At 41.0% G+C, this 26,646-nt stretch overlaps 1 protein-coding gene across 3 annotated transcripts in view; it reads left to right on the forward strand.

Moving 5' to 3' along the window:
* The window catches only part of MME (membrane metalloendopeptidase), a 352,340-nt gene that overhangs the window by 209,592 nt on the left and 116,102 nt on the right, over positions 1–26,646 (forward strand). For all 3 annotated transcript variants that reach the window (XM_069213314.1, XM_069213315.1, XM_069213313.1), the window contains exons 14-16: positions 10,203–10,301; positions 15,232–15,309; positions 23,989–24,092. In XM_069213314.1, the coding sequence (XP_069069415.1) occupies positions 10,203–10,301; positions 15,232–15,309; positions 23,989–24,092 (281 nt within the window). The remainder of the gene's footprint in view (positions 1–10,202; positions 10,302–15,231; positions 15,310–23,988; positions 24,093–26,646) is intronic.

A 26,646-nucleotide genomic window follows, 5' to 3' on the forward strand; every position in this document is an offset into this window, starting at 1 on the left:
CTGCTACAGCTTGCAAAGGCAAGCCAACAGAAGGCCTGCACCAATGGCAACATGACTTGCACTAACAAAAGGTGTGATACCTTGAACCTGTGGCAACCTTCCTGAAACTGCTCGACTGAGGTTCATCCTGGACCAAAGTGTGCTTCTACCAGCAAGAGGGAACACTTTGTGAGCCAAAGGCCAGACCATACTCCCTTGGACTAGAGGCACTAGTCCACTAGCCACTTTCACTCACTGAAATTGTTTCTATGGTTTGTGGTACTGGCATAAAAGTGAACAATGGCTCTCACATCACTGACCAACGTACCACTACTAGAACCATACCTACACCTCCCGCATGGCTGCTACAGGTCAGGTTGTTAATCAAGGTCTTTATATTTTGAATGTTCAGCTTTGATACCTAAAGAAAGTGAACCTGGAGCCCCTAACTCTATCTCTTGTATTATTCCTAGGAATTTTCTTGCTGTAATTTTCAAGGGCTGTCTCAGTTGTCTTTTGACCCCTGTGATGACTTCTCGAACTAAGTGTGCCATTAGTAAACTATGACTAACACATAGCATAACGTAACAAGCATACCACACAACATTACATAGCATAACATAACACAACATAACACAACATTACATAGCATAACATAACACAACACAACATAGCATAACATAACATAACATAACACAACATATCATAGCATAACACAGCATAGCACAACATAGCATACATAGCATAACACAACATAGCCTAACATAACACAACATAGCATAGCATAACATAACCCAATAAAACACAACGGAGCATGGCATAACATAACAGAACATAGCATATCATAACCTAACACAACAAAACATAACACAACACAACACAACATAGCATAGCATACCATAACACAACAAAGCATAGCATAACACAACATAGCATAGCATAACATAACACAATATAACAACATAGCGTAGTATGACATAACATAACATAACCTAAACTAGCACAGTATAACGTAGCATAACATAACACAATTTAACTCTTCATGGCATAACACAACATAGCATAACATAACACAACATAATGCAACATAGCATAACATAACACAGTATAACACAACATAGCATGACATAACACAATGTAACACAACATAACATGATACAACATAAGACAACATAGCCTATCATAGCATAACACAACATAAGACAACATAGCATAACAGAACACAACACACAACATAGCATGGCAAAGAATAGCAGAACATAACACAACATAACCCACATAACTCCACCCCACACCAAATAATCCACTCCATCCCAAACTAAAACACATGGGTAGAAAATATTGTCACGTACAACACCAATAGTTCTAACTCTAGAAATGCAAGACCGATTGCATTGCAAATGCTTATTTCTTTTGCAAAGAGTGCCCCTTTGTGCCCCCACTGCCATCCTCACCTTCCCCACAGGAATATCTCCACCTACAACCACAGCAATGTTTAATTAAGTGCTGCAGTGCAGGAGGCAAAATGTCCTTCAACACAATAAATGTGGCAGAAAGCCCACATCCCATGTATTCATGAAAAACAGGCCTATATGTGAGCTCAGGATTTTGTGCATATTGTGTATTTTTTTAACTTAGCCTTAATTGCTTCAAGCGCTTCAGAATTCTTTGACTTATTCTGCTTCTGCTACTCGTGACAGTGTAAAGGAAAATCAACTCAATAAATTGAAGTTCCCCCCAAAGAGTACAGTGTCTATTAATGTGGTTGAGGCTAGGAGGAGAATGTAAAGACGTCATGCATCATCCAAAACAGGGCTGTAGTAGGTGAGAAACATACATAGATACTCTTCATAAGCAAACAAGACCAAGGATCCAGAGCCCTGGTTGATTAGTGACTTAGGAAGTAATCAGAATAGTCAACATTCAGCTAAGAATACAACAGGAACCCCTATATAGGGAGGTGTGGTAGACGAGGAACAAGAGTGCTTGATCCTGTAAAAATGTACTTAAAACTTAAAGGCACTTTGTTGCCTGAAAGGGTTCCTTTGGAAAGGTATTATAAAAAGACTGTGAACTGCCTACCGATACACTACTTCATTTCTTTTACAGCAATTACTTAAAATGCTGGCATTTAAAGAAATAATTCTAAACTTGTGTATCTCTAAATCACAAGAATGGAAAAATGCAAGTTCAATTTGCCTGTTTTGTTTACTCTTAGCCCTTTAAGTCCTGCACCTTTACGTAAGCTTTGTCGATGATCTGTAATCATCACACATGCCCCTGCAGCTTTTATAGTGCACAGTGGCTCCTCCTAAAGAACTAGGGAACTCCTGACTCTGATAATGAGGAGGAATATTTTTGTCTTACCCCACCATCAATGTTGGCAGTTTATGGAACTTAAAAATACAATTCTAGCAAATATTGAGTAGCGTGTGTGGTGAGAAAGTGTCTATTTTATAATCTGGTTCTATTCTTGTGTTTGAGGATTGAGAAGAACTTTGATAGACTTCTTACATCATGCACGAGGACTGACTGGCTAACCCTGATGTAGGTGAGCATCAGTAGGCTGCTGACACTAAGCATCAGTGTCCTTTTAAAATTATACTGGGTGGTTTGGATAGCTGTGTTTGTTTGTTTGTTCCTTTTTTTAGTTGTCTGTTGAGTGTATGTAGCGTACGCCGTGCTACTTATTGATAGCATATCAAACTTTTGCTTGATGATCAGAAATCAGTGAATATCATGCAATACCATTTTATATGTCAGAGTAAGTTGCAGACGCAGCATAAGAACAAGAGGGAAAGAATATTGTGTAGCTTTAGGTTTATCAAGTTCACTGCTGTATTTCTGTTGTACTCTACCTCGTTCACCTCATCCCCTGTAAGCCACATCCAGCAGTGATTTCTTGCGTTCATGTTACACCTTACCTCCTGGGTTTCCTTAATTACTCATTCAGTTTCCTGGCTATGAGGACCATGGATCTAGTAAACTATCAGCGTGAAGACCACCAGGAACATGTGTTATGTTTGCAGCTGCCACTCAGGTCATTCTTCTCCTCTTCACCTGGAGGAGGGGAATCTGCAATGTTATCAGCTGTTGTTCTCCAGATTCTTCTCCACTGTGCATAGTAGGGCTACAGTGCTGTGGAGCTCTGGCATTTCCACCTCAAAAGCTTCTGCAATTTCTAAGGGGGAATGTGGTGAGCGCCAAGTGGAAGGCATTAGTAACAAAATCAAACACTTAGTCCGCCGGGACAACACCGCACCAGTCACCTCCAAAACACAATTTTAATGTTACAAACATGAAAATTGGCACTTAGAGCAATAAGATTTATTTGGAATTCAACATTTGTTTTTTATTGATGACTTAAGTCTGATATACAGTTTTTTAGACAGTATGGTAAGCAAAACTTTTAACATCACAGATATGTAACACATCTGAAAATAATTTAAGATTAACAAAAAACAGATGATGACCATTAAGTGACTACTCATGCGTATTTTTAGGATTCCACTTTTATAAAGCATCTAATAAAATGTAGTCTTATTCTGATGTTTATAAAAATGGTTCAAATGGAATATCCATCATGTTTTTTGTCAAATGTAAAGCTTAATAAAATATATCACGTCCTGAAAATTATACTTAAAGTAATTAAAACCATCGAAAGATAATTTATCAGTACAGTTTCTACCTTTTCACCTCATAGATGTCTCTCCCATTGGTGGGCACCTCACCATACAACTCAGCTTCTCTTCCATATTTCCATTGCACTCTATCACGCCTAATTATGCAATTATTGTTGTCAAATGTACTTTATTTTATAAAAAAAAAAAATATTTAGACTGAAAAAAGACTCTGGCTGCTGATAACATCTTTAATTCAATGATTGCTTAAATTATAAAATAAAAATATAAAGGTCCTTGGGGAACATGGCGGCCAGTTAGAGAGCTGGTCCGCGAGCTCTCCGTCGGAAGCAAGGCGTCGGAGCGTTACGTCGCGTTGGTGCCCGGATCGAGGAAGTGGAGCGGAGCGTCGGAGCTCTCAAGCCGTGTTTGTCGGCGGCCGTGCTATGACTAAGTCCACGAAAAAAAAAAAGCTAAAAATTGGATTTCACGGCATTCTCAATGACTTAGGTCTACGGCTTTTTTCAGCCGCATTTGTGCTTGGGCTCGGTCCCGGACGGGCTGTTGAGAAATACGGCGGACAGGAGGCTCCCAAGCCGCGCGTTGTTTGCGGCCGTGTTCTTTCCCTCTTCTAGCCGTATTTGTGCACGGCCCTGGACAGGTCGCTAAGAAAACGGCAGACAGGAAGGGGGAGACGCGCGCTCCGCTGAAAAGTGGCGAGGAGCGGTGCTGGAAGCGCGCGTCGGACTCCAGCATATGGGCAGAGGCTGCGAGTGGTGTGCGCCGTGGGAGACGCTACACCTCTCGTTGCTCTCTTCGTGGAGGGCTACCAGAATCTCCGGGTTTTCTACTAGGAAAAACCTAAGTAGAAGTTCGAGGAGAGGAGTTGGGGACGGCATAGGAACGTCACAGTGTATGTCGCCAGTCAAGCGTCGCCCCAGGGGTGCCCGGGCAGAGGTCAGTGAGTTAAAGAAAGGTAAGCCTGGCCCCCTGAGGGCGAGTGTTAATCCCCATTTACCAGTAACTATGGTAACGGCGATAGATAAAAACAGAGGTGAAAGTGGTTTTGAGACTTGCAGTAAAGGTGCTGTGAGGAGGGGGGTTGAACATACAGTATTGCACTTGGAGGTGCCCCAATTTTCTTCAGAGGAAGGCCGGGCTGAGCCTGCGGGGAAAAGAGAGTCTTTGATTACTCGATATTTTCAGAATACAACCCTCCCCAGCAGGGTATGGCAGACATTCAACCTTCTTTAGGTGGTCAGGGGTTAACAAAACAAACTGCGGGCTCTGATTGTAATATGTCAGATCAGTTAGCAAAGGTTTTAGCAGGACAAATGGAGGCCTCTTCTGTTACACTAATTTTGCCGGAAGTAGAGGTTACTCCCTCAGCCGCCTCAGCGGCTTATAGCGCAGATGTGCAGGTATTGTTAATTTCTTTTACTAAAGAGATTAGGGAGAAGTTTGAGGTCTCAGAAAATAATCAAGCTAGAATCCAGGAAGCCTGTGAAGTGTTGGAGAGCAAAATTAATTTGTTATCAGCTCGGTTGGGTAAGATGGAGGCTGTGGTGGAGGCCCAGGAGGAGCGGTTGTTGGTACATTCTAAGGATATTTCACAGCTAAAACTTGGAGAAAAGATGTTGCAGGATAAGCTGGAGTCGTTAGAAAACAATATGAGAAAAAACAGTATAAGGCTGTTGGGAGTTCCGGAGGGCTTAGAAGGGGAGGACATTAAAGGTTATGTGATTTCTCTAATCAAGGAGGCTATCCCGGGCTTAGCTTCGTTGAACTTAGAGGAGGATATCCAAAGAGTTCATCGGGACCCGTTTAGGAAGAACCCTGGAAGGAAAAACCCCAGGAGGATTTTGATAAACTTTGCTACATATACAATCAGGAGAGAATTCTATCCGAAGCCCTTAAAGTCAGAACTTTCTCTAAAGGAGATTGGTCTTTCCGTGTGAGATTGGATGTGTCCAAAGCAACGTTGGATGGGCAGTGGGAATTGGGGAATTTTATGCAGGAGCTCCGATCTCTTGGGGCCACGGTACAGTTAAGGTTTCCGGCTGCTTAATGTATTATGTGGAGAAATAAAATGCACAATATGAGAGATCCGGGAGAGGTCAGGGCTTTCATAGAGCAGATTAAGGCATCTCAGTAGAAATGGGAGATCATGTCCGACGGAGAGCTAAAAAAAGGATAGCAGGATGGTTATCCTAAAAGAAGTGGGGAGGGTTCCCCTGGGGGGGGGGTTTGCTTGGGTGTTGGTTTGGTGGGTGGAGGGGTGGTTTGGCACTGGGTGCAAGGGTATGTGGGTACAAAAAGATAAAAATAAGAGAGTCCTCATAATTTGGTTAGATAGGAGGGGGGAGGATAGCGAGGATAGCGACCAGGCTTCATTTTTTGTAAATGACTAAGTACAGTAGTTTACGATTAAAATTGATCTCATGGAATGTTAATGGCCTAAGGGTGGTGCATAGGAGGAGGAAGAATTTTGAGTACTTAAGATTGGCCGAGGAGGAGATTATTATATTGCAGGAAACTCATTTACAACGGGAAGAGTGGGTACATTGGCTTAAACGAACGAAATGGGTGTCATATAGTGCATGCTTTACTCATTCTTGTACGGTCAAAGGTGTGGCAATTTTGCTAAAAAACTCTATAAGGTTTAAGGTAGGAAATGTGCAAGTAGATTCTAGGGGTAGGTGGGTTGTGGTAGAAGTGTGTGTATATGGATACTGGGTTACAGTGGCAGGTTATTACGGTCCAAATTCAGACGATCCAACACCATTTCAAGAGTTATACAATATTTTACTTCAAGCTAGGTATCCGGTGGTGTTAGGAGGTGATTTTAATATATTGTTGGATCCTGCTCTAGATAAATCGACCTCTCGGGGTACGGTCAACTCACCTAAAACTAGGTCACAGGTGAAGCAAGGTATGCGGGACTTAGGATTGATAGATATCTGGCATTGAAAGGGGGTGAAGGCGATAGATATACATTCCATAATAAAAAATATGGACATAACTCTAGAATAGACTTCTTTTTAATACATAAGAGTCTGTGTCCAGATGTGATAAAGGCAGCCCACAACCCAGCACACCTTTTGGATCATTCAGCTTTAAAACTACATTTGGGTATTAAGGTGGAGAGTCTGGGTTCTAGGAGTACAATAAATCGCTCTTTATTTTTAGACGACTCAATAGTAGAGGTGTTAAAGAAAGATACAAGAGATTATTTTGATTTGAATCATGGATCAGCAAGTTTATGGTGTGTTTGGGATGCTTATAAGGCCTATATTAGAGGGAGACTTATTAGCCTTGCGACTTATAGGCGTCGCGAAGAAAAGGAGAAGTTGGGGGATATGGAAACATCTCTAAATACCTTACAGGTATTAATGCATAATGCACAAAGAGAAGGGAAGGAACGGCAACTAGAGGAATTGGCACGTCAAGAGAAAAAGGTTCGGATGGAATTAGATTTTTTCTTGGAGAACCGCAACAGGTTAAAGTGGGAAAGTAGCCGGTACGCTCATTACGAATATGGAGAAGGGTGTAGCAAACTGTTAGCCTGGAAGGTTAAGTCAGACTATTCAAATAGGTATATCTTATCGATTAAACTGGATTCTGCAAGTCAGCCCTGTGTTGAGCAATCTGAAATAGAGGGAGCCTTTGTATCCTTTTTTCAAGAAATATATTCAGAGAATCTTGCAAATTCAGAGGAGGCGATTAGAGCATTTTTGAAAAAAGCTCACCTCCCTGTTCTGGATGAATCGGCAACGCAGTTACTTGGTAGTGAGATAAGTGGGGGAGAGCTTGCTGATGGTATAAAAGCTTTGAAGAAAGGGAAGGCAGTTGGGCCTGATAGTCTACCAAATGAGTTATATAAGATACCGTGGGAGGAACTTACTCCAATTTTATTGGAATTATTCAACTCTATGTTATTAGAGGGGACACAGGTACCTAAATCCTGGAATTAAGCTATAATTTGCTTAGTGTTAAAACCAGGCAAGGACTCTATGTCTTGTTCATCCTACAGACCTATCTCATTATTGAATTCGGATTATAAGTTGTATACAGGGATCCTGTCTAGAAGATTGGGGAAAGTTATAGGTAATCTGGTTCATCCAGATCAGAAGGGCTTCATGAAGGGTAGACAACTTTATGAGTTAATCCACGAGTTACTTGCTGCAGTAGACTTAGCGGTACAAGAAAAGGCTCCATTGGGGGTTTTGACTTTCGACGCAGCCAAAGCTTTTGATCGTGTTAATTGGTCTTTTTTGCAGGTTGTGATGGAAACAGGTGGACTGGGAATGCCTTTTATTAGGGCTATTAGGGAACTGTATAGATACCCATCTGCGAGAATCTTGGTCAATGGTTTGCTGTCTCAGGAATTTAGGATTAGTCGGGGTACTCGACAGGGTTATCCTTTGTCTCCTTTGCTTTTTAATTTATATATTGAACCTCTGGCAATTTTGTTACGGGCTTGCAGGGATATTCCCCCGTTTCGGAGTGGGGGTTGGGAAAAGAAGGTAGCATTATATGCGGATGACCTGATGATATATACTAGTGATCTGGCGGGTACTCTACCCATTATTAATACATTGATGGAACAGTTTGGTGGATTTTCTGGTTATAGTATAAATTCAGAAAAGACGGAAATTATGTGTTGGAATATGGCCTATGTTTCTCCTTTAGTTAAACAGGAGATTAAATATTTGGGGATTCAGTTTACAACTGATCTTAGTGATGTGGCTAGGGTAAATTTTGATAGAGCTTATATGGAAACTAAGAAGCTTCTAAAGGCGTGGGCTGCTCTTCCACTTTCCATAATTGGAAGGTCTAACATATTAAAGATGTGCATTCTTCCAAAGTTTACTTTCTTATTTAATACTATTCCTTTAGAGTTTAAGGTGGGTTGGTTTCAAAAACTACAGGGGGACCTATCCTCATTTGTTTGGGCTTCTAAGGGAGTAAGGATATCATGGAAAAAGTTAAGTAGAAAGAAGGAGTGGGGGGGCATAGCATCTCCAGATTTTTATAGGTATTATCTGGCTTTTCAATTATAGAATATTAGAATGTTATTGAACAAGAAGTCAGAGTATTCATCGGTTTGGAGAGCTTTGACGGCACATCTTGAGGAAGGAGCTGATAATATTTTATATAAATTCGGACATCCAAAGTACTTTAAGAAGGTCCGCTTGAAGATCCCCAGACATGCCTGTAAGGTTTGGATACAATTTCAGAAGGTGTTAGGGATAGCTTATTATTGTAGTTCTGCTCCCATTTGGGATTCACCCGGTACCCCTGAGTGTCTTATGGATAAATTATCAACTCCATTGAGAATTAGCGGTGTGGTAAAATGGGGGCAGATTATGGAAGACTCCGAATTAATATCTTGGTCTGCATTCCAGGAGTGCACAGGTGGGACAATTTCTAAATTTAAGTATCTCCAGTTATCCAGTTGGGTCAAGTCTCGCCAAGTAGGAGAAATAGGGAGTAGTTCGTGGGAGGGGAAATTGAATCAGACATGTATTAAAAAAGAGATTGCCTTCTGGTATCATGTACAGTTGGAAGTAATAGAAGATCTTTCTTCTCTCCCTGTGTTGAAATGGGGAAGGATTTTCCCTATCCTAGAAATCACGTCTTTATGGCAAAAGTCATGTTCGGAGTTGTGGTGTACTATTAAACCTGCGGGACTGAAGAAGAATCATCTGTTTACATTACATAGGGTATATTGGTCACCAGCTAGATTAACGGCTATTGGGAAATCCAATAAAAATTGTCCACGGTGTGGGGAAACCAATGCAGATGATGTTCATATGCTTTGGAAATGCTCAATTTTGAGTAAGTACTGGGAAGATATAGGAAGTATTATTAAGGCAATTCTTGGTGATAACTTAAGAATAAATCTTCTTATGGTGATGTTTGGGGTATGCAAATCAGATATAAAGTGTCAGAAAATGACTGTGCAGCAGGAGCATTTGTTGTTTGTACTAATGCTTTTGGCTAGACGGAAAATATGTTGTAAATGGGTGAACTCATCTCTCCCCCTTGTTCAGGACTGGCAATTATCGGTAAATCGATTATGTAAAATGGAACAATGTGGTCCTCTTAGTAGAAGAGACAATTTTTGGGTGGATTGGGAAAATGCTTTGGAATGTGTTTAGATGTGTAATTTTTGTTTTGTTGTTTTTTGGTTTCCTCCTCTCGAAAGTTAAGTCCAATGATTAAAACTCCCCTCACCTAACTGGGTGTCGCTTTGGTTATGATCACGTCCTGAAGAATATAGTAAGATGTGGTCGATGGCAGTCGGTGGGGAAAATTGCAGTGTGTGGAACAGGTGGGGTGGCCCAGCAGTACTGTGGACCTCGCACCTGGAAACATACATTATAGGCCTCGGCCTTTTCTTTTTTCTCTTTACCAAAGCGAGGGTGACGAAATGAGGACTAAAAAAAAAATATATATATATATATATATATATATATATATATAACGGTCCTTGTCATAATCATCTAGCACGCCTTATATAATGTTAAAGTTTCAAAAGACCATGGAGGTTACTGAATATAGGATACATTTATTTTTCCAATTTGTTTTTTTGTGAAGGTTCAAGACTTGATTTCACAAATCCGTGAAGTTTTTATTACAACCTTAGAGGAACTCACATGGATGGATGCTGAAACAAAATTGAAGGCAGAACAGAAGGTTTGTAATAATTGCAAATGTGGATTATCACCATAATGATCTCTAATATTTACTTACTTATTTAGAGGATGTTTATAGTTAATAACACTTAATTGTAGAATAATGTACATAACTACCTACATGTTTTAGTAGGGAATGCTTGAACATTCAGGGATTCTTGGTAACATTGGAAAGCAAAGAGTGGACACTTTATTTTCTTGAGAATAAGTTCTGCCATGCCTAACATTAAAGGGGCCAGCTCCAAAAGCATGCACTCGTTTTGTGTAGTTTCCCCATGTGTAGTAATCTGTATTTTAGGGTGACTTCCAAACAAGTACATTGGTGCCCCTATTTTCATTTCTCTATGTGTTTAAGTAGGTCCGTGTTAGTGTTATTAAGTGCAGAGGGGTGTCTTTTAAACAGTCTGTGACCAATTCTTAATGAAAGGGCTTATTTTGCACCTTCATGTCTATGACCTTTCATGGGTGCTGATCAGTAATCTTCAGTTATTCACAACACTTTCCATAGATGTACCTGGAAAGCCTATTTACAACTCCCTTCCCTATTACTATCTGGGGTATACCAATCCCCTTCACATTCTGACAAGGGAAGTACCCTGTTGGCTTTATTCATGCTGACCACTTAGCCCTATAAATGATCTTTCCTTTAAGGACCATTTCTGATGCAGCATTTAGGACTCTTGAGTATGAAGCCACAATATTTATATCTAGGGATAGTTTATCTGTCAATGAATAAAATATTTGTATAGAAACAGTCAATTAACTTGTTTTATTGGTTGTTTCATGGATTCCAAGTAGATACAAGATGGATTTGGATTAATAATAATGTTCTGTATGGCTTCCACTGGAAGCCTATAGCATGAATAACAAAATTCTCAACTTGGATATTCACTGCTATGAGGTAACAACAGTGGCTAACAAAAGTGTTTTCCTGCAGTTGCTACATCATAAAGGAATTCTAGGCTTCACTGACAGGTGTTTCAGAAAGCTTGCCAGTGCAGTGCAAGAGAGTGTAGAGAGCACAGCTTTTGGAGAGGATAGGAAGGCACACAGTGTGGTAGGGGTGAGTAGCAGGAGACTAGCCTTTCTATAATCTTTGGGTGGGGAAGCCATATTGTGTATGGCTTCACATTATTACTCTGGACCTGCTTATAGGGACAGATTAATTGAGTAGGGACAAATGGCTTGAGGGGGGTTGTTAGAAATTGGGTCTCCAGTTGCCAGAGGTATGTACCCTGCCAAGTAGGGACCACAATCCTAGTCAGGGTAGGTCACAACACAACTTAAATTATTCTATGCTCACTCTCTGGTAGCGTGACACAAAGTAGGCAGGCTTAACTTAGAAGGTAATGTGTAAAGTATTTGTGTGATAACTCATACAGTAACACACTGAAAACACCACAAAAAGTACTCCACACCAGTTTAGAAAAATAGATAACATTTATCTGTATAAAACAAGACCAGAACAATAAAGGTCCAATATACACAGATCAAGATATAACTTTTTAGAGGTTTAAGTAAGTCTTAATCCACAGGAATCATTGGATGTATCTTTTTGGCACAAAGTAACTAGGATGCGTCAGAAACAAAGACGATGTGGGCCACAGGGGAGGTGAGGAACAGGAAAAGCAAAGCGATGCGTCAGTTCCTTACTGCACTGGGGAAGGTGATGTATTGATTCTTTCCTCGCAGGTGAGATGATGCGTCGGTCCTTACTGGCAGGGAAGGTGATGCATTGATTCATTTCTCACAGGAAAGGCAATGCGTCGACTTCCAAACACGCAGCCTTGGTTTCTTACTGCAGTGTGTGGTTGATGACAAATTTGCATTCAGGGAAAATGTGTGGAAAATCCACATGAGCTGCGATTATGTAATTGCGGTAAAATAGGCACTGATTTAATTCTGCAGATGCTCCATCAACCTTTCAGCCGTGAGACAGGTGCTGCATCGATTCTGCGGGTGCTGCATTGATTACTCAGTCACAAGATGGGCGTTCCATCAATTTTTCTGTTGCAGGGCATTAAGGCATTGATGGATTTTCTTATTTAGGTGAAGTCTTTGATGGTCCTAAGACCTCTTAACAGGAGGCAAGCTAACAAGCCCTTGGAGATCATTTGTGGTGGGAAGGCAAACTCCATCCACCAGAGCCAGAGAGCAGCAGGTAGCAGGGAAACAAGCAGAAGAGCAGTGCTTCCAGAAAAGCAGTCCAACTGAGTACTTTGGGCAGCACTTTAGTCCTTCTGACAGAGTCCTGTTGTAGGTCAAGAAGTGTCTAAAGAGTGGGTCTGACAGCTATATTTTTATACCGTCGTGCCCGACTCTTAGAATTTAAGACACATTTTCAAAAAGGTTCTCTGAAGTTCCAGGAAATCCCTGCCTCCCCTGCCCTGGCTCCTAGCTGGCTGCACTGACAATACAGGGTTGTTAAGCCTATTGTGTGGTGGCCAAGCCTAACCTATTCAGGTGCAAGTGGGGCTGTGCTTAGTTCCCTCTCCCCCATCAAGTCAGTTAATGGCCTATTCAGTTTCTGCTAATCCCTCTATTGGGTGACTGTCTGGGAAGAATTCACAAAGTCCCAACTGTCAGTTACGCCCAGTCATGTGTCCTAAGGCAGGTTGCTGGCACAGAGGGCTAAGGGCAGAAAAATGCCAACTTTCTAAAAGTGGCATTTTCAAACTTGTAATACTAAATCCAACTTTATAATTAAAGAGGGTTTATCATTACAAGTTCAAACATAACATATCTACCACCTCTGGTTTAGGAATTCCAACATATTAAGTTTAATAAGGAACGCTAATGTTACCCTATGGGAGGAGTAGGCCTCTCAGTAGTGAGAAAACAAATTTGGTGGTTTTTCACTATTAGAGCATGTAAAACTAAAAAGTACATGTCCTACAGTTTAATTTCAGAGCACCTTGCCCTATGGGCTACCTAGGGCCTATATTAGGAATGACTTATATGTAATGAAAGGGGAGGTTAAGGCTTGGCGAGAGGTTTTAAATGCCAAGTTGACATGCCAGTGGGAAACAGCCTTCAGGCTGCAGTGTCAGGCCTTGAATACGTTTTAAGGTGCTACTTAAGTGAGTGGCACAATAAGTGCTGCAGGCCCACTGGTAGCATTTAATTTATAGGCCCTGGGTATATGAGATACCACTCTACAAGGGTCTCACATGTAAATTAAATATGCCAGTTAGGTATATGTCAATCAAATCATATTTTACGGAGAGAGAGCACAAGCAAGTTAGCACTGGTTAGCACTGGTAAAGTGTGCAGAGTCCTAAGGCCAACAAGTAAAAATCCAGCAAAAAGTAGAAGGAGGATGGCAAAATGTTTGGGGGTGACCTTGTAGAGATGGCCAGTTCCAACACTTGGCCATCAGAATGCTAATGCCACACTCAAGCTCCCATCGTGTTTGACTGTCTAGTGGGAATGCACAAAGCCCAACTGTCTACCCCCGATATGTATTCAGAGACAGGCAGAGGCACAAAGTGGTTAAAGTGAGAAAATGCCAATTTTCTAAAAGTAGTTTTTTCAGACTTACGATTTATAATCCAACTTTACCATAACTTGTGATTTTAAATTGAGATTCTAGGGATACTAAGCTCCATATAGCACTATATTCCCAAATAGAAATTGCATTTAAAAGATGTTTTAAGGTAATCCCAATGCTTTCCTATAAGAGAGATATTCCTTGCAAAAGTAAAAAAACAAACTTAAGAGTTTTTCACTATCTGGACATTTTAAACTTAAAAGTGGATTTCCAACCTTTTGAGTACACTGTACTCTGCCCTTGAAGCTGATGAGGGCCTACCTTAGTGGTGACTTACATATAATAAAAAGCTGGCTTGGGCCTTGCAAGTGGGTACACTTGCCAAATCCAAATGACAGTTCAAAACTGCACACACAGACTCTACAGTCGCTGGCCTGAGACATGTTTGAAAGGCTTCTGTAGTGGGTGGTGCAATCAGTGCTGCAGGCCCACTAGTAGCATTTAATTTACAGGACTTGGGCACATATAGTGCACTTTACTAGGAACCTACAAGTAAATTAAATATGCCAATTGTGTGGGAAGCCAATGTTACCATGTTTAGAGTACAAGGTACCTGCACGTTAGCACTAATCAGCAGTGGTAAAGTACACAGAAACCTAAAAGCAAGCAAAAATGGAGGCAGACAACAGGAGGTCAGAGGGCAAACAGTTAGGAGAAATCACGCTAAGGATGACAGGTCTAACAGTGGCCATACAAGTTATAAATGTGTAGAGGTACACAACGTGAATAACAGTGATGATTTTCACCTTAGGGTTCTGCGTGACATCATAGACAATGCTTTGCTCTTGTTTTTATTTAATCGTTCGGTACCCCTCAGTGTAAAACATCCCAGTTATTGAATGTTACACACTTAAATTATTATTGTTAATCATAATTATAATAATTATAAACTCTCAGATTTGATCTTTTTGAAAAGGGTGGCAACACATGCTGTGGAGATGAGCTACTAACTTCAGCTATGCATTGGGTTTCCAAGCCAGGCAACGGGCAGCTATTAACAATGTTTGGTGTGTGCTTTCATTTTCCACCAGTATTGAGAGGGATTAGTCTTTGGGGGTTCCCAGCAGCATTTAGCTGAGTAAATCATGTGTTTGTTAATCTTGAGGCAGACTTGGTCAACGGCAAGTGCATTTGTAAAATTTCAACTATTGCGTCTTGGGGCACTTACACTTGGCATTTACGCATGCCATAGTGGAAGTTTAACTTGCAGTTTTGACCAGTCAAACGTGTGGAGTAATTTGATTTATTTTTCAAGTAAAGCAAGCATATCTTAATGTATCTAATGTTCTGCTGCAAAGTTGTACACAACACTCAATACTTACAAATCTACTGTTTGATTATTGTCTAACTTGCAAAACTTCAATGTACTTTTTGATTCCAGGCTACAGCTATTAAAGAGAGGATTGGTTTTCCCAATGACATCACAAATGACACTAAGTTGAACAACGAATACAAAGATGTAAGTGTCAACACTATTAATGAGCCAATGATTTATTAGAGCTAAGTATGAAGAAAAAAGTAATTGTGACTAATCAGAAATCCATTTCCTTTCAGTGTCAAAGCTAAAGAGTGTTGTGATTTGATGATGTAGCATCAAGGCTGCATAATATACACACCTAGAACCTGATTATGATTTAATGCGAAAAATACAACCCTCGCATAAACACCTGTTTTTGCTGAGGTTAGCATTATGTGTAGTGTGATAACATTTTGCACCTTTGCACTTTTTCACAGGTACATGGTGGCAGGTCAAGCATTCTGATACATACTGGGGGAAATGCTCAGTAAATATGAGGACATGTATTTTGAAGCAGAAAGCACCATATTCCACATTTTATGTGCATATTGAGGGGCAAAAAAATAATAATTAGTGCTATTTATTGCACCTGTTAAATTCCGAGACCCGAGTATTTTTTTTATGGATGTAATAAACATCACAGCACCCTGTGGGACATTTGTTATAAGAGTCACAGGCAGGATTTGTCTCATAAAATGGCTCTAAATAAGACCAGTGCTCTGAATTGTAAATGGTATGTATACGCTTAGAACATTGAAATATGATGTTTTAAAGGCATTTTAAGTAGATATAAAGTTGAATGTTTAGGGAGATGAGGTTGTAACCTTTTTCAAACTACCATCTGATAACTGTAGTCCTTCTTGGTGCTATACTCAGTCATCTGTGCAGCATACTAGTATCAATTTTCTAGATGCTGTCTCGCATCTCCCTCTTCACAAAACAAGTTATATTACTAGATTTCCTAAAATCCATCTGGGTTCACTGTTTTACACAATGATTGCAGTGCATAGTTCCATTACTGCCCCGTCTCAAATATCTCACTTACGAAACTGCAACACTTTGTGATGATGCTTTGCTATTTATTGGGGTCCTACGCTCACAAGGTAACTCTTGCTACAGGTAACTTTATCAGCAAATTTTAAAATAAACCAAACATATATGTTCATCTTCCAATAAAGTATTGCCACATAAATTCATATCTCTCTAGCTTTTTATTTAAGTCAGGCAGTAAAATGTATCACAAGTAAAACTTCAACTGAAATTAAAGCTGCATTTCTGAAAGGGACAATTTACCTTCAGAGTGCATCTATTAGGGTCACTTATAAATGAGAGAAGCCATCTTCTTAAATCTTCTGGGAGCAAGTCCTTGAATATAGACTCATACATAATGATTCATATATCAGGGTTCTGTCTCTAAATGGCTGAATCAATGCATATACTTAAAAGTGGGACCATCAACCTTAGCTCAAATATGCCCACACAGTTTCTCAAGTAACTTTGCCTGATGGGATTTTCCATCCTGCAGTGGCTCTCCAGGAGAGTTAGACTGTATGCAATTTCAGGGATACTCCGTTGGCAAAATGGAAAGAGACCCAGATGAATGCTGCCAGATGTTCCTTCTGCAATCTTACTTGTTTAAGCTCACCGAACAACTACAGAAAGCCCTCTAAGCTTAAATCTCTTGAAGATGTCTTTGCACAAACTCATCATTTGTGGGCTGATTCTGTGTTTTGTGAGTGGGGCATATTCTGTTGGGATGACAGAGGACATGGCACCCACCATCCCAAGGGACCTCTACCCACCATATCTTGAGTTATTCGCTAGCATCATAGACGGTTTTAAACATTGGCAGGAACTAATGTAGCAGACTCATACCTAACCTGTACAAACTTTTCATTTTTTTAAACAAACACTCCAAGAGCAGGAGTTTGGTTTTGAAAAATGACAAACTAATGGCTCCCAACACCCCTGGAACGTCCACTGTAAATAGGGCAGATGGTTTTATGTGTCGACGGCTGATGGCTCATCCTCCATTATGTTGTCTGTGGAGCATGTTGGTGGCGGAGCCAGAGTAGGCTGTGTCATCAACATATTTAAGGTCCGACCTTGAGCCTGGTTGAGATAGTACTCTGTCACCGTTGTGACAAAGTACTCTCTCTGCCAAACTCTAAGTCAGCCACTTAATCACTGCTTGCTCATTATATTTCCTCAGCAAACCATTCACAGAACTTACATTGCCATTCAGACAAATCATACGTGGGCCCTTATTCACTTATGTTCTGTGTGGGAGTTAGCATGAGGCAACACAACACAGACCTTTTATCGGTCATGCCTCTTCTCAAAATCTTTATTTTTGTCTAACGTTTTCAAACTTATCTGCACCCTGCAATCTTGAGCCAATGTCCCACCGCTGACCCATTGTCCATCTCAGATTTTTTGCACAAAATGTCCTCATAATCGTCCAAAATTCTACCCATTATTATAATTACACCTTATCCTTAAATACTTCTCTGCCTAATATATTCTATTGTGGTTGGCATGTTCTGCACTCATTAAAGTGCATTGGATGCACTGGGTTATTTACTACCTAACATCTCTACCTGTTTCAGCAAAACACAGAATGTTTTGAAATCTTAGAACCCATTCAATAAAATTAAAATGCTTCCTGTAATAATATTAACATCACTGTCTTGTTATAATCTGCTATGACAGCCTCAAATTAGTCAAAATATGCTCAAACCATGTTTGCATCATATTTGGCACCTCAAGTCAGGATATAAGTTTGCTCGACCCAGTAGTTTATCTCCCCACAAAACAGTATAATCTTAAGGACCTTCAGGGCCCTAGGCAAGGAATATTTTGGGGCCCCTATTTTTAATTTGATTTTTATTACCAATTTTCTGCTAATACAAGCCTAAATGATGCCAACCAATATTGAAATGTACTTTAACCTTCATTCAGAAACAGATGAAAGTATTTCCTGGAACCCAAATAGTCGTACAAAATGACACTAGGTAAAGAAAGACAGAAGTACAGATTAGTGGAGAGAGGTTCTGATAAGGAAATCAACATGGGTCTGACAGAGGAGGAGAAATATAACTTTACCAGAAGGCCATTGGAAACCAGGTGTCCTGGGCAATTGCCTACTTTGCCTATACTGCCACAAACTCCTGAATTTGAGTAGGACTATAGGTCCCCATTCCAAATGTCTATGTTGTAAAAGGAAAACCTCATTTTACCTTGTTATAAAATAGATACCTCATGTTCCCTCTGTTACTAGTACAAGAAATTTGAATGGAGGGATAAAATCACACCAGGGACAAATGCAGGATGTGGTAGCATTTATTCACTTACCATCAACTGGAATAAGGGCCTCAGAATCATTTCGTATTTATTCTTCTTTTTTTTAAATTTCAGTTATAAGCATTGTAATCGAAAAATACAAAAATATTACATTAGTGCAACATGATTTGAAATCATTCATTATTTACTTTGGCTAACCATATCCTCATGACATGGTCCCATCACTCAAATCAGACCAAGAGGATTACATTAAATAGTGCAACATGATTCAAAATTGTTCATTATTTAATTTGGCTAACCTTATGACATGGTCCCATCACTTAAATCATTCCAAAAAGGTTACAAGATTACAAGATTTACTTAATCGTATTAATCGTATTATATGTGATATATTAATACATTGCACTTGTCTTGTCCACAGGTTCAGATGCTTGAACTGTGGCTACTCTCTAGTTGTCTACCTTTGCAATGCTTTAGGGTAGTCATTTGGCTGTAAACCTTTTTATACTCCCAACTCTTTTTGAGCATGCTTCCTCGTACTTCTTAGTTCTTAACATATTATTCCACAAATTTTGAAACGTTAGGACTATTTGAGCCCATCAGTTTTGCAATATTAAGGATCGAGCTACCGTGAAAATGATAGCAATAAAATATTGGTCATGTTGACTTAGTTCACGTGATTTTGTAGACACCCCAAATAAGATTAAACTTGTTTTAACCCTAATCCAAAGCTTTAAACTGTGGTTTATTGTGTTATTTAACTCCTGCCAGAACAATGTCAGTTTGGGGCAATCTGGAAAAATATGGAGCTAATCCCCCTTCTGATGAGAGCAAAAGCATTGATCCATGACTAACGGGAACATTTTATGTAGGGCCTCAGGAGTATAGTATGCCATTCATCAGGAGAGAAATTACACTCTTTTATAGTTAGCTGCCCTTAAAGTTTTATATCATAGTTCAAAGATGTACCTCCAATGCTCTTACAAGATTGTACAAAGTGTTGCCTTAGATTTTTTTTGCTAAAATCTGTAATAAATTCACAAGCTGAGTGGTCTCCTAGTAGTATATACCAATTTCCTCTACCAACTAATTTACTCCTGATTAGTGCCCTTCGTGCTGGGTGTTCTTGTATACTAGTTATTGGTATATAGGTGCATATCAAATGTATAATCTGAACAAAACTCAAAAATCTGTAGGCCCCAGTCCCTCCAAACATGTTGGAACCTTTTCCCATGTCATATATCTGTCTCTGACTCCCTGAAACTTTTACTATTTCAGAGGTTGAGACCAAAATAATTACAATCCTGTAGTTTAAGAAAGTTATAGTCCGAAGGTATTTGATACATTTTACAAAAGAGTTCCATCCTCTTACTAACTGCACAAATATACTAATAGCAAGTTTTTTTGAGGAGTTTAGCCGTTTTAATAAATGCTGGGAGATTAATTACTGATTCCACGATCATCCTATTTAAAAGAAATATTTCTAAACTCTAGTATTGCATTAACAAGGTCAGTTAAAAAAGGAACTAATTCCTCTGCAAACATTTTGTAGAATTCTATGGGAAAGCCATTGCACCCACATGTTTTTGCACTTAGCATTTGATTTAGAGCTTCCTTTATTTCAACAGATGTTATCTTCTGTGTTTTAACTTTTTGATCAGTTAATTACATCCTGTGTAGTGAAATTAACTTATAATACTGCTCGATCTGCAAGGGTAAGACTGAATAATTATTCTCGTATTTATTCTGCTATATGAATACCTGAGCTATAGCCTCTTGCTGTGAAACAACTGACAAATGAATTAATCTCAGAATCCCATATTTGAAAATGTTCTATTCATCCTGCATTAGACAAGTAGCTCAGGCCAGATATTTGCATATTTGTTGACTCTCGTCATAAATCTGTTGCTGATAAGCCCTTGAGGTACTTATTTCTTTCAATATAAAAAAAATCTCTTAGATTACATGTAGTCCGATTAAGATTTCACTTTGCAGCATCCTGACCACATGCTCTTTACAGGCCTCTTTGGCCTGATCTATAGCCAACCGAACTTTTTAACATAAAGCTCTTGGTGCCGATTCCGAGATACCTTGAATGAAATTAGATAACCTCGAGCTGTAGCTTTGAAAGCCTACCATACTGAAAACAAGGATGCAGTATTCTGATTCTCCTAAAAAACTCTTCTATTAATTTTCTCATGTTTATAATCCACTCCTGATTACTAAGTAGAGATCTATCTAACTGCCGTCCAGGTCCCTCCTTGCTGGCTGCTTCTGTTTCTATTGTCACAATAATATCTGAATGGTCTGAAAAAGCATTTGCCCATATATATGAACCATGGTTCCTTAATGTGCGAGACATCAGAAAGAAGTCTAGCTGTAAAGAAGTTTTATAACAATGTAAAAAGCGAGTATATTGTGTGACTAACGGATGCTCTTCTGGCCTAGGAACTACTAGCTGAAAGTTAGCCTTTCTTATATTCATGATTCTCATTGTTTTACATTTCAGTTTTCTCTTCACACAATTAGAGGTGTCTATAGTAATATCCTGAATATAGTTAAAATCTCCCCCAATAATAATAGGTCCCACTGCACTCACTGCGATATTGTGTAAATGTATTAGTGCCTTGACTTTATCAGTAACTGGCCCGTAATAATCAACTAGATTAACTTGACCTCCTGATAGTGATACGTTTCGCAAATGCCATCTCCCTTTGGGATCTCTAATGACCTCTTTTATAATCCAGTCGACTCTGCTATTTAGATAAATTGCTACTCCTCTAACTGCCAACCCAGATGAGGCAAATAGAGCTAGTTAATGATGCTTTGGAATATATACTTTGGGATTATTCATTTTCAAATGAGTTTCTTGAAAAAAGATAACTTCGGGATTGAATGATATAAGCCACTTTAACAACGCTCCATATTTCTGCCGATTTGACATTCCATTTGCATTGCAGGAAATAACCTTAAGCTTTATCATTGCATTCTCTGAATTGGCCTGTCATCTATCATCTTCTTGATGATGGCTACTCCAGCTTCTCTTAGTAACAATTATTTTTTGCCCATACCTGATTTTTTTCCAAATCATCGCCCAAACCTGGCTCCCATTCTCCCTGCCTTAGAGAAGACCAACCCCATGCATTCTGCTTCTACCCTCCTCCCTCCCTTCCCTCCCTTCCCTTCGCTTCCCTTGCTGAGTGACCTAAACCTGAGGCCCTCCCATCTAGGGACTCTAAGATCACTCTCCTCCCCCTGCAACCCCAGCAACTGCTTCTACCTCAACCAAGCTACCCAACTACACCCATAGCAAGGATTAGTTATTTGATACAGTAGTATCCAAAGTTCCCCAGTATTTTCCGAGGATATCTTGCACAGGGGGCTGGACTGCTGGAACTCGATGAGGACGTGTGATGGTAAGATCTATATTGCTATCCGCTGACTCTGTGAGAACATACTGTTTTATAAGATCAGAGATTAATTTAATAGCTATCTGTCTATTCTCTCAATCTTCTGGTACCCCAGTGAACCTTAAGTTTGAATGGTGTGGTCAACCAACTCTGACTGGCACTTGGTAATCAATGTTTCCAGATGAGACCCCCCCATCTTCGACGTCCAATACCCATTGCTCCACTTCCTGAAACTGGATGTTTAATTGGTGCATATTGTTGCTTATGACACTTAATTGGGCTTCAGTCTTACGGTTTGCCTTTTCTTGCGACAATTTTAAAGCTTTAAGTTTACCCATAATTTAATGAAGAAGACTCTCTGTAGGAGAAGAACAGCCTCCTTCCTGCTTGCCTCCCTTCTGATTCTGAAGGGCTGGCTCAGAATGACAAGCGTCTAAACTAGGCGAAGTTGCCAAACCCCTTTCTCTCTATCAGGACCCCAGTTCCTATTGAGCCAGAGGAAAGCTTAGACGCTATTGGGCCAGAAGAAATATAAGGGTCTGAGCAGCACTGAATGTTAGGCTGTAGATAGGGGAGAGTAGATTGTGTAATGGGTACTGAATTACGTCTGGCCTGCCAGCCTCCTGACAAATGCTCAGCTGGTTGTACTAATTTTAGGGGTTCTTTAAGCTCTTTAGACCCAGCTGAGATGCATAATGGCTATGTCTGAAAAGGCTCATGTCTATTCTGGTGAGCACCCCCGTATCCGAGATTTGACTGTGGGGTCTGTTCAGAAAGGCACACATTCTGGAATGAGCTAGGGTTGTAGTCTTGGATCTGGGGATCACCACCTGACCGACTGCAGCTCGCCAGTTTACTATGCTCTGATTCCATAGTTAGGCTAATTGCTTGAGAGGTGACTTGAGAATTAAGGATAGCTTGCTATGGTGGTGGATTCCCAAACAAGCTGTTACAAGACTTGGAGATTAAATCTAGTGATGATGGGCATTTGCCCTTTAGATTGTGTACTACCTTTGTATTTTTACCAGATGAGCGTGCCCTGAGTTGTGATTCGCGTGCAATCCTTTTCATTGTGTTAGGTATTATACAGCAGAAAGAAACAAAGACCCTGGAATCCCCCCATTATTCAGGAACCACATGGACGCCACACACCGTAACCGCAACTACACGGGCTGCTTCCATGGTGATCCAAGCTACCACTGTCCCAGCGATGAAGCCTAATGCCACCCATACCGGGGGGGAGGTGCTTGGATTGAGTCTTGATGTGACACTGATTAAAGCCTCGCCCCCTCCTCTTTCTCCTTTATCAAACTACGCCGTAAAAAAATGAGCTCCCCGTGGCTGTACATTATCATCGGTGAAGTTCACTCATCCCAAGCAGCTGATTCCTGCCATCCAAACAGCTCCCCTTATCTTCAGTTAGGCGAGACTCGTGTCTTTGCTGCTGTTCACAACGCAGCACCTAGGACCACCACAGGCTGAGCTTTGGGCAAAAATGTTTGGTTTTGCAAAGCACAATGCAGTGCATTCCCGCAGCCCTCCATGTCCCAGGTTCTCAGTTTTACACCTAGTCCCTGAAACCAAATCCAGCTCCAGGGCAGCATGCTCTGATTGAGAGGGAGAGAGGTCACGGGCAGGACAGGCTCTTGTGAGCCAAAAAGTTTATTAAAAGTCCCTTGCGCTTTGTGGGCTGGCATTGCGCTGTTTATAAAACAAACAACAAAAAGCTCACTTGCAGTTCTTAGGAATTGAGTAGGAGATCAGCTCTCCCAGTGTGCATTCCTCTGAATGCACTTCTCCTCAGAAGTCTCCCACGCCTCAGCAATGAGTCGCGGAGCATGACTGGAACTCCTCCAAGCTTTCTCAATTCCCGGATTTATTATTCTTGATAATCTGATTCATTCTTTTTTCTGTCTCAGTTTTTAAAAAAATGTACATTGGAGTGGGTGCAACGCCTTTTTTAGTAACACCAAAATGTAAAATAAGTTTAAAGGTAATGAAACCCTGAAATGTAACTATAATTTTTAAAAAAATAATTGTGTTACTTTTTACCTCCTCCCTGCAACGTATCTAGTCTCCAGGTATAGATTTCTGTAAACACATATTTTTTTTTCATTTTTCTTTTTAGCTGAACTACAAAGCTGAGGAATACTTCGAGAACATTCTTCAGAACACAGCCTTTGGCCAGAAGAAACAGCTTAAAAAACTCAGGGAAAAAGTTAACAAGGAGGAGTAGGTTTTAACGTGTTAATATTTCTTTTGATTATTCTTTCTTCAGTTGTGTTACAGTGTTGTTTCAAATTAGGAACAACTATTTGACTGAGGTGAATATGTTTAAATTATTTTGAAGTTTGGGTGTCCTCATAGTTCAGGAGGCAGTGTGGCCTGAAAGAAATTAGACAGTTTTTTTCAATCACATGATTCCTCTGCTAATGATACATGATAATGGACTTTGTTGTCATTAGCCACAGTGCTTCAGAATTAGCGTAAAGATAACACTAATCATGGTGTTTGAAAAAAAGGAGAAATGGCTGCTGTGCAAATCAAAGGGGGCGGGGTGTGTGGACCTCTTCACATAGTCTCACTGAAGCCCAGCGGACCCCATTCTGTGGGGCCCAGGTATAAACCTAAGGGAGGGGCTTGTGCGGCCCTAGACCATTTACAGCCCCGGGAGCCCCATTCCCCTGGGGACAATTCTTATTAAAAAAGGGGAAGGGCACACAGCTGCCCTAACTCAGCTTGTATATACCTCGGTGGCCACATTCTCCCTCCTGTATACTTAAATGTTGGATTTGTGGTAATGGAGCCCCGGGGACCCTTGGTGTGACTCAGTGAGACTATGGGAGGGGGGTCCACACACCCCATCCCCTTTGATTTTCACAGCAGCCCTGGGGTTGTTGATTGTTTTTAATGAGCACTGAAACAACATGAGTGAAAAGGACTGGGAAGACAGTGAACAAGGTGTAAGCCGAAACACATTCATTTTAGTTTTTTTCACCACTTCCATTAAAGTGAGTTTAGAATACCGCTGGAGTGCTGAATATTATAAATATATGTATATATATATATATATATATATATATATATATATATATATATATATATACACATATATATACATATACACACACACATGTAGGTATATATACATATATGTGAATTAGTGAATTTCTATGTTTTTTTTAATGTAAAGTAATTTTCATTACTATACGTTGATCCAACCACCTATGCAGAAGACTTTCTGCCATTCCTTGTAGCCATCCCCCTATTACCACGCAACCTTACACCTTCCCCTGGGGCCAGCATAAAAACATTTTTTGGGGGGGGGTGCCTTGTGGACCCCCTCTCCAGGCCGATCTCATTCCTGGGGACCACATCCCCCAGGCTCCGGCCACATTACCTGGGTGTCCTGATTCTGATTGGCTGCCAACACTTCAACAAGGAAGTGTTGGCAGCCATATTTGGACCCGCCTCCTCCCCTGGGCTACAATAAAAGAATGAAAGCGGTCTGTCGCAGACCCCCTAGCCCTAGAGACCACCACCTCCCTGGCGCTAGTTAAGTTGGGGGGGGATACGTGGCCCCCCTCGTGGAGCCACAGATGGCCCTTGGGACCGCCACCTGCCCCGGGCCAGCTCCTGCTATGTCCCAGGATGCCCACTGCAGGACATGTCTGTATATATCATCTTTTGTGTACCTGGCTTACTGAAGCCGGAGTACCTGGCTTACTAAAGCAAAACCAGATACTTGAACCAATACAGCGAGCGAAGGATCGGACCATAGAGAGCGAGCGGAGCGGACTAAGGAAAGTGAGCAGAAGGAGCGGACTACGGAGAGCAGGGAGCGGACTATGGAGAGCGGAAGAAGGAGGAGAGCAGTGACGAGGCGTGCTGATGCGCTGACGTGCAGACGCGCATTGTGAGTGTGAGCTCTGCGGCAGGGACCACGGGTCGAGCCAGGCGAGAGCGAATGTCTGGCAGACGGAGGCAGTAATGGGAGCTGGGTGACGGCGTCCAAAATCTCGGGTCCTTATCGATCGGTGAGGCCAGGAGAGGCCGAGAGCAGCCAGTAGAGGCCCAGAGCAGCCAGGAGAGGACTGGGATCTACGGCTACAACAGCTCCTAAGAGATTGCAGCATTCCCCACTCCACCAACGGTTATCAGGTGGAAAGAAGGCCAGGAGAAGGAGGGGGAGGAAAACTGTTGCTCAAACTATTTGAACCTGCCTATACCTTCACAATATTACCTCTGGCTATAGTTCATAGTCCTTAGTCTCCTCCCCTGCACTCTGTCTGCCTGTGCCCCCTGCACTCTCGTGTTTTAAATAAAGGGGTACATAAAGATGGAAGATAGAAGATAAAGAACAGAAGGACATAAGGACAATTGCGGCTGTAAAAAGGTTACTGAACCCCTTCTTGAGCACTCTGCCATCAGCCCTGTTATCAGCGAGAGTATTTTGCCAATTAGACGACCCAACAGTGATTGCCTTATCAGGATTATGCAATGAGGAGGTACAGAGACACTGTGATATTGAGACTCTGAGACGTTAAGATATAAGTTGGTCAGAGCAGCTGGTCAGAGCTGGTGAGACGTGGTGTGGTGTGCGTGGCTGAGGCGTTAGAACCAGGGCCCTGGGGTTGTGCCGGAGAGACGCGGAAGCGGCGAGAGTATGTTCTGTTGTGGCTTGCTCCACTCCAGGTGCTCCTCCACCACCTGGACCAGGACTAAGGGGTACACACTGCTGGGCCACACTATTATAGTGTATTATAACACATAGGGGGTCATTCCG

The sequence above is a fragment of the Pleurodeles waltl genome, chromosome 11 (assembly GCF_031143425.1).
Source record: "Pleurodeles waltl isolate 20211129_DDA chromosome 11, aPleWal1.hap1.20221129, whole genome shotgun sequence".
NCBI lineage: Eukaryota > Metazoa > Chordata > Amphibia > Caudata > Salamandridae > Pleurodeles > Pleurodeles waltl.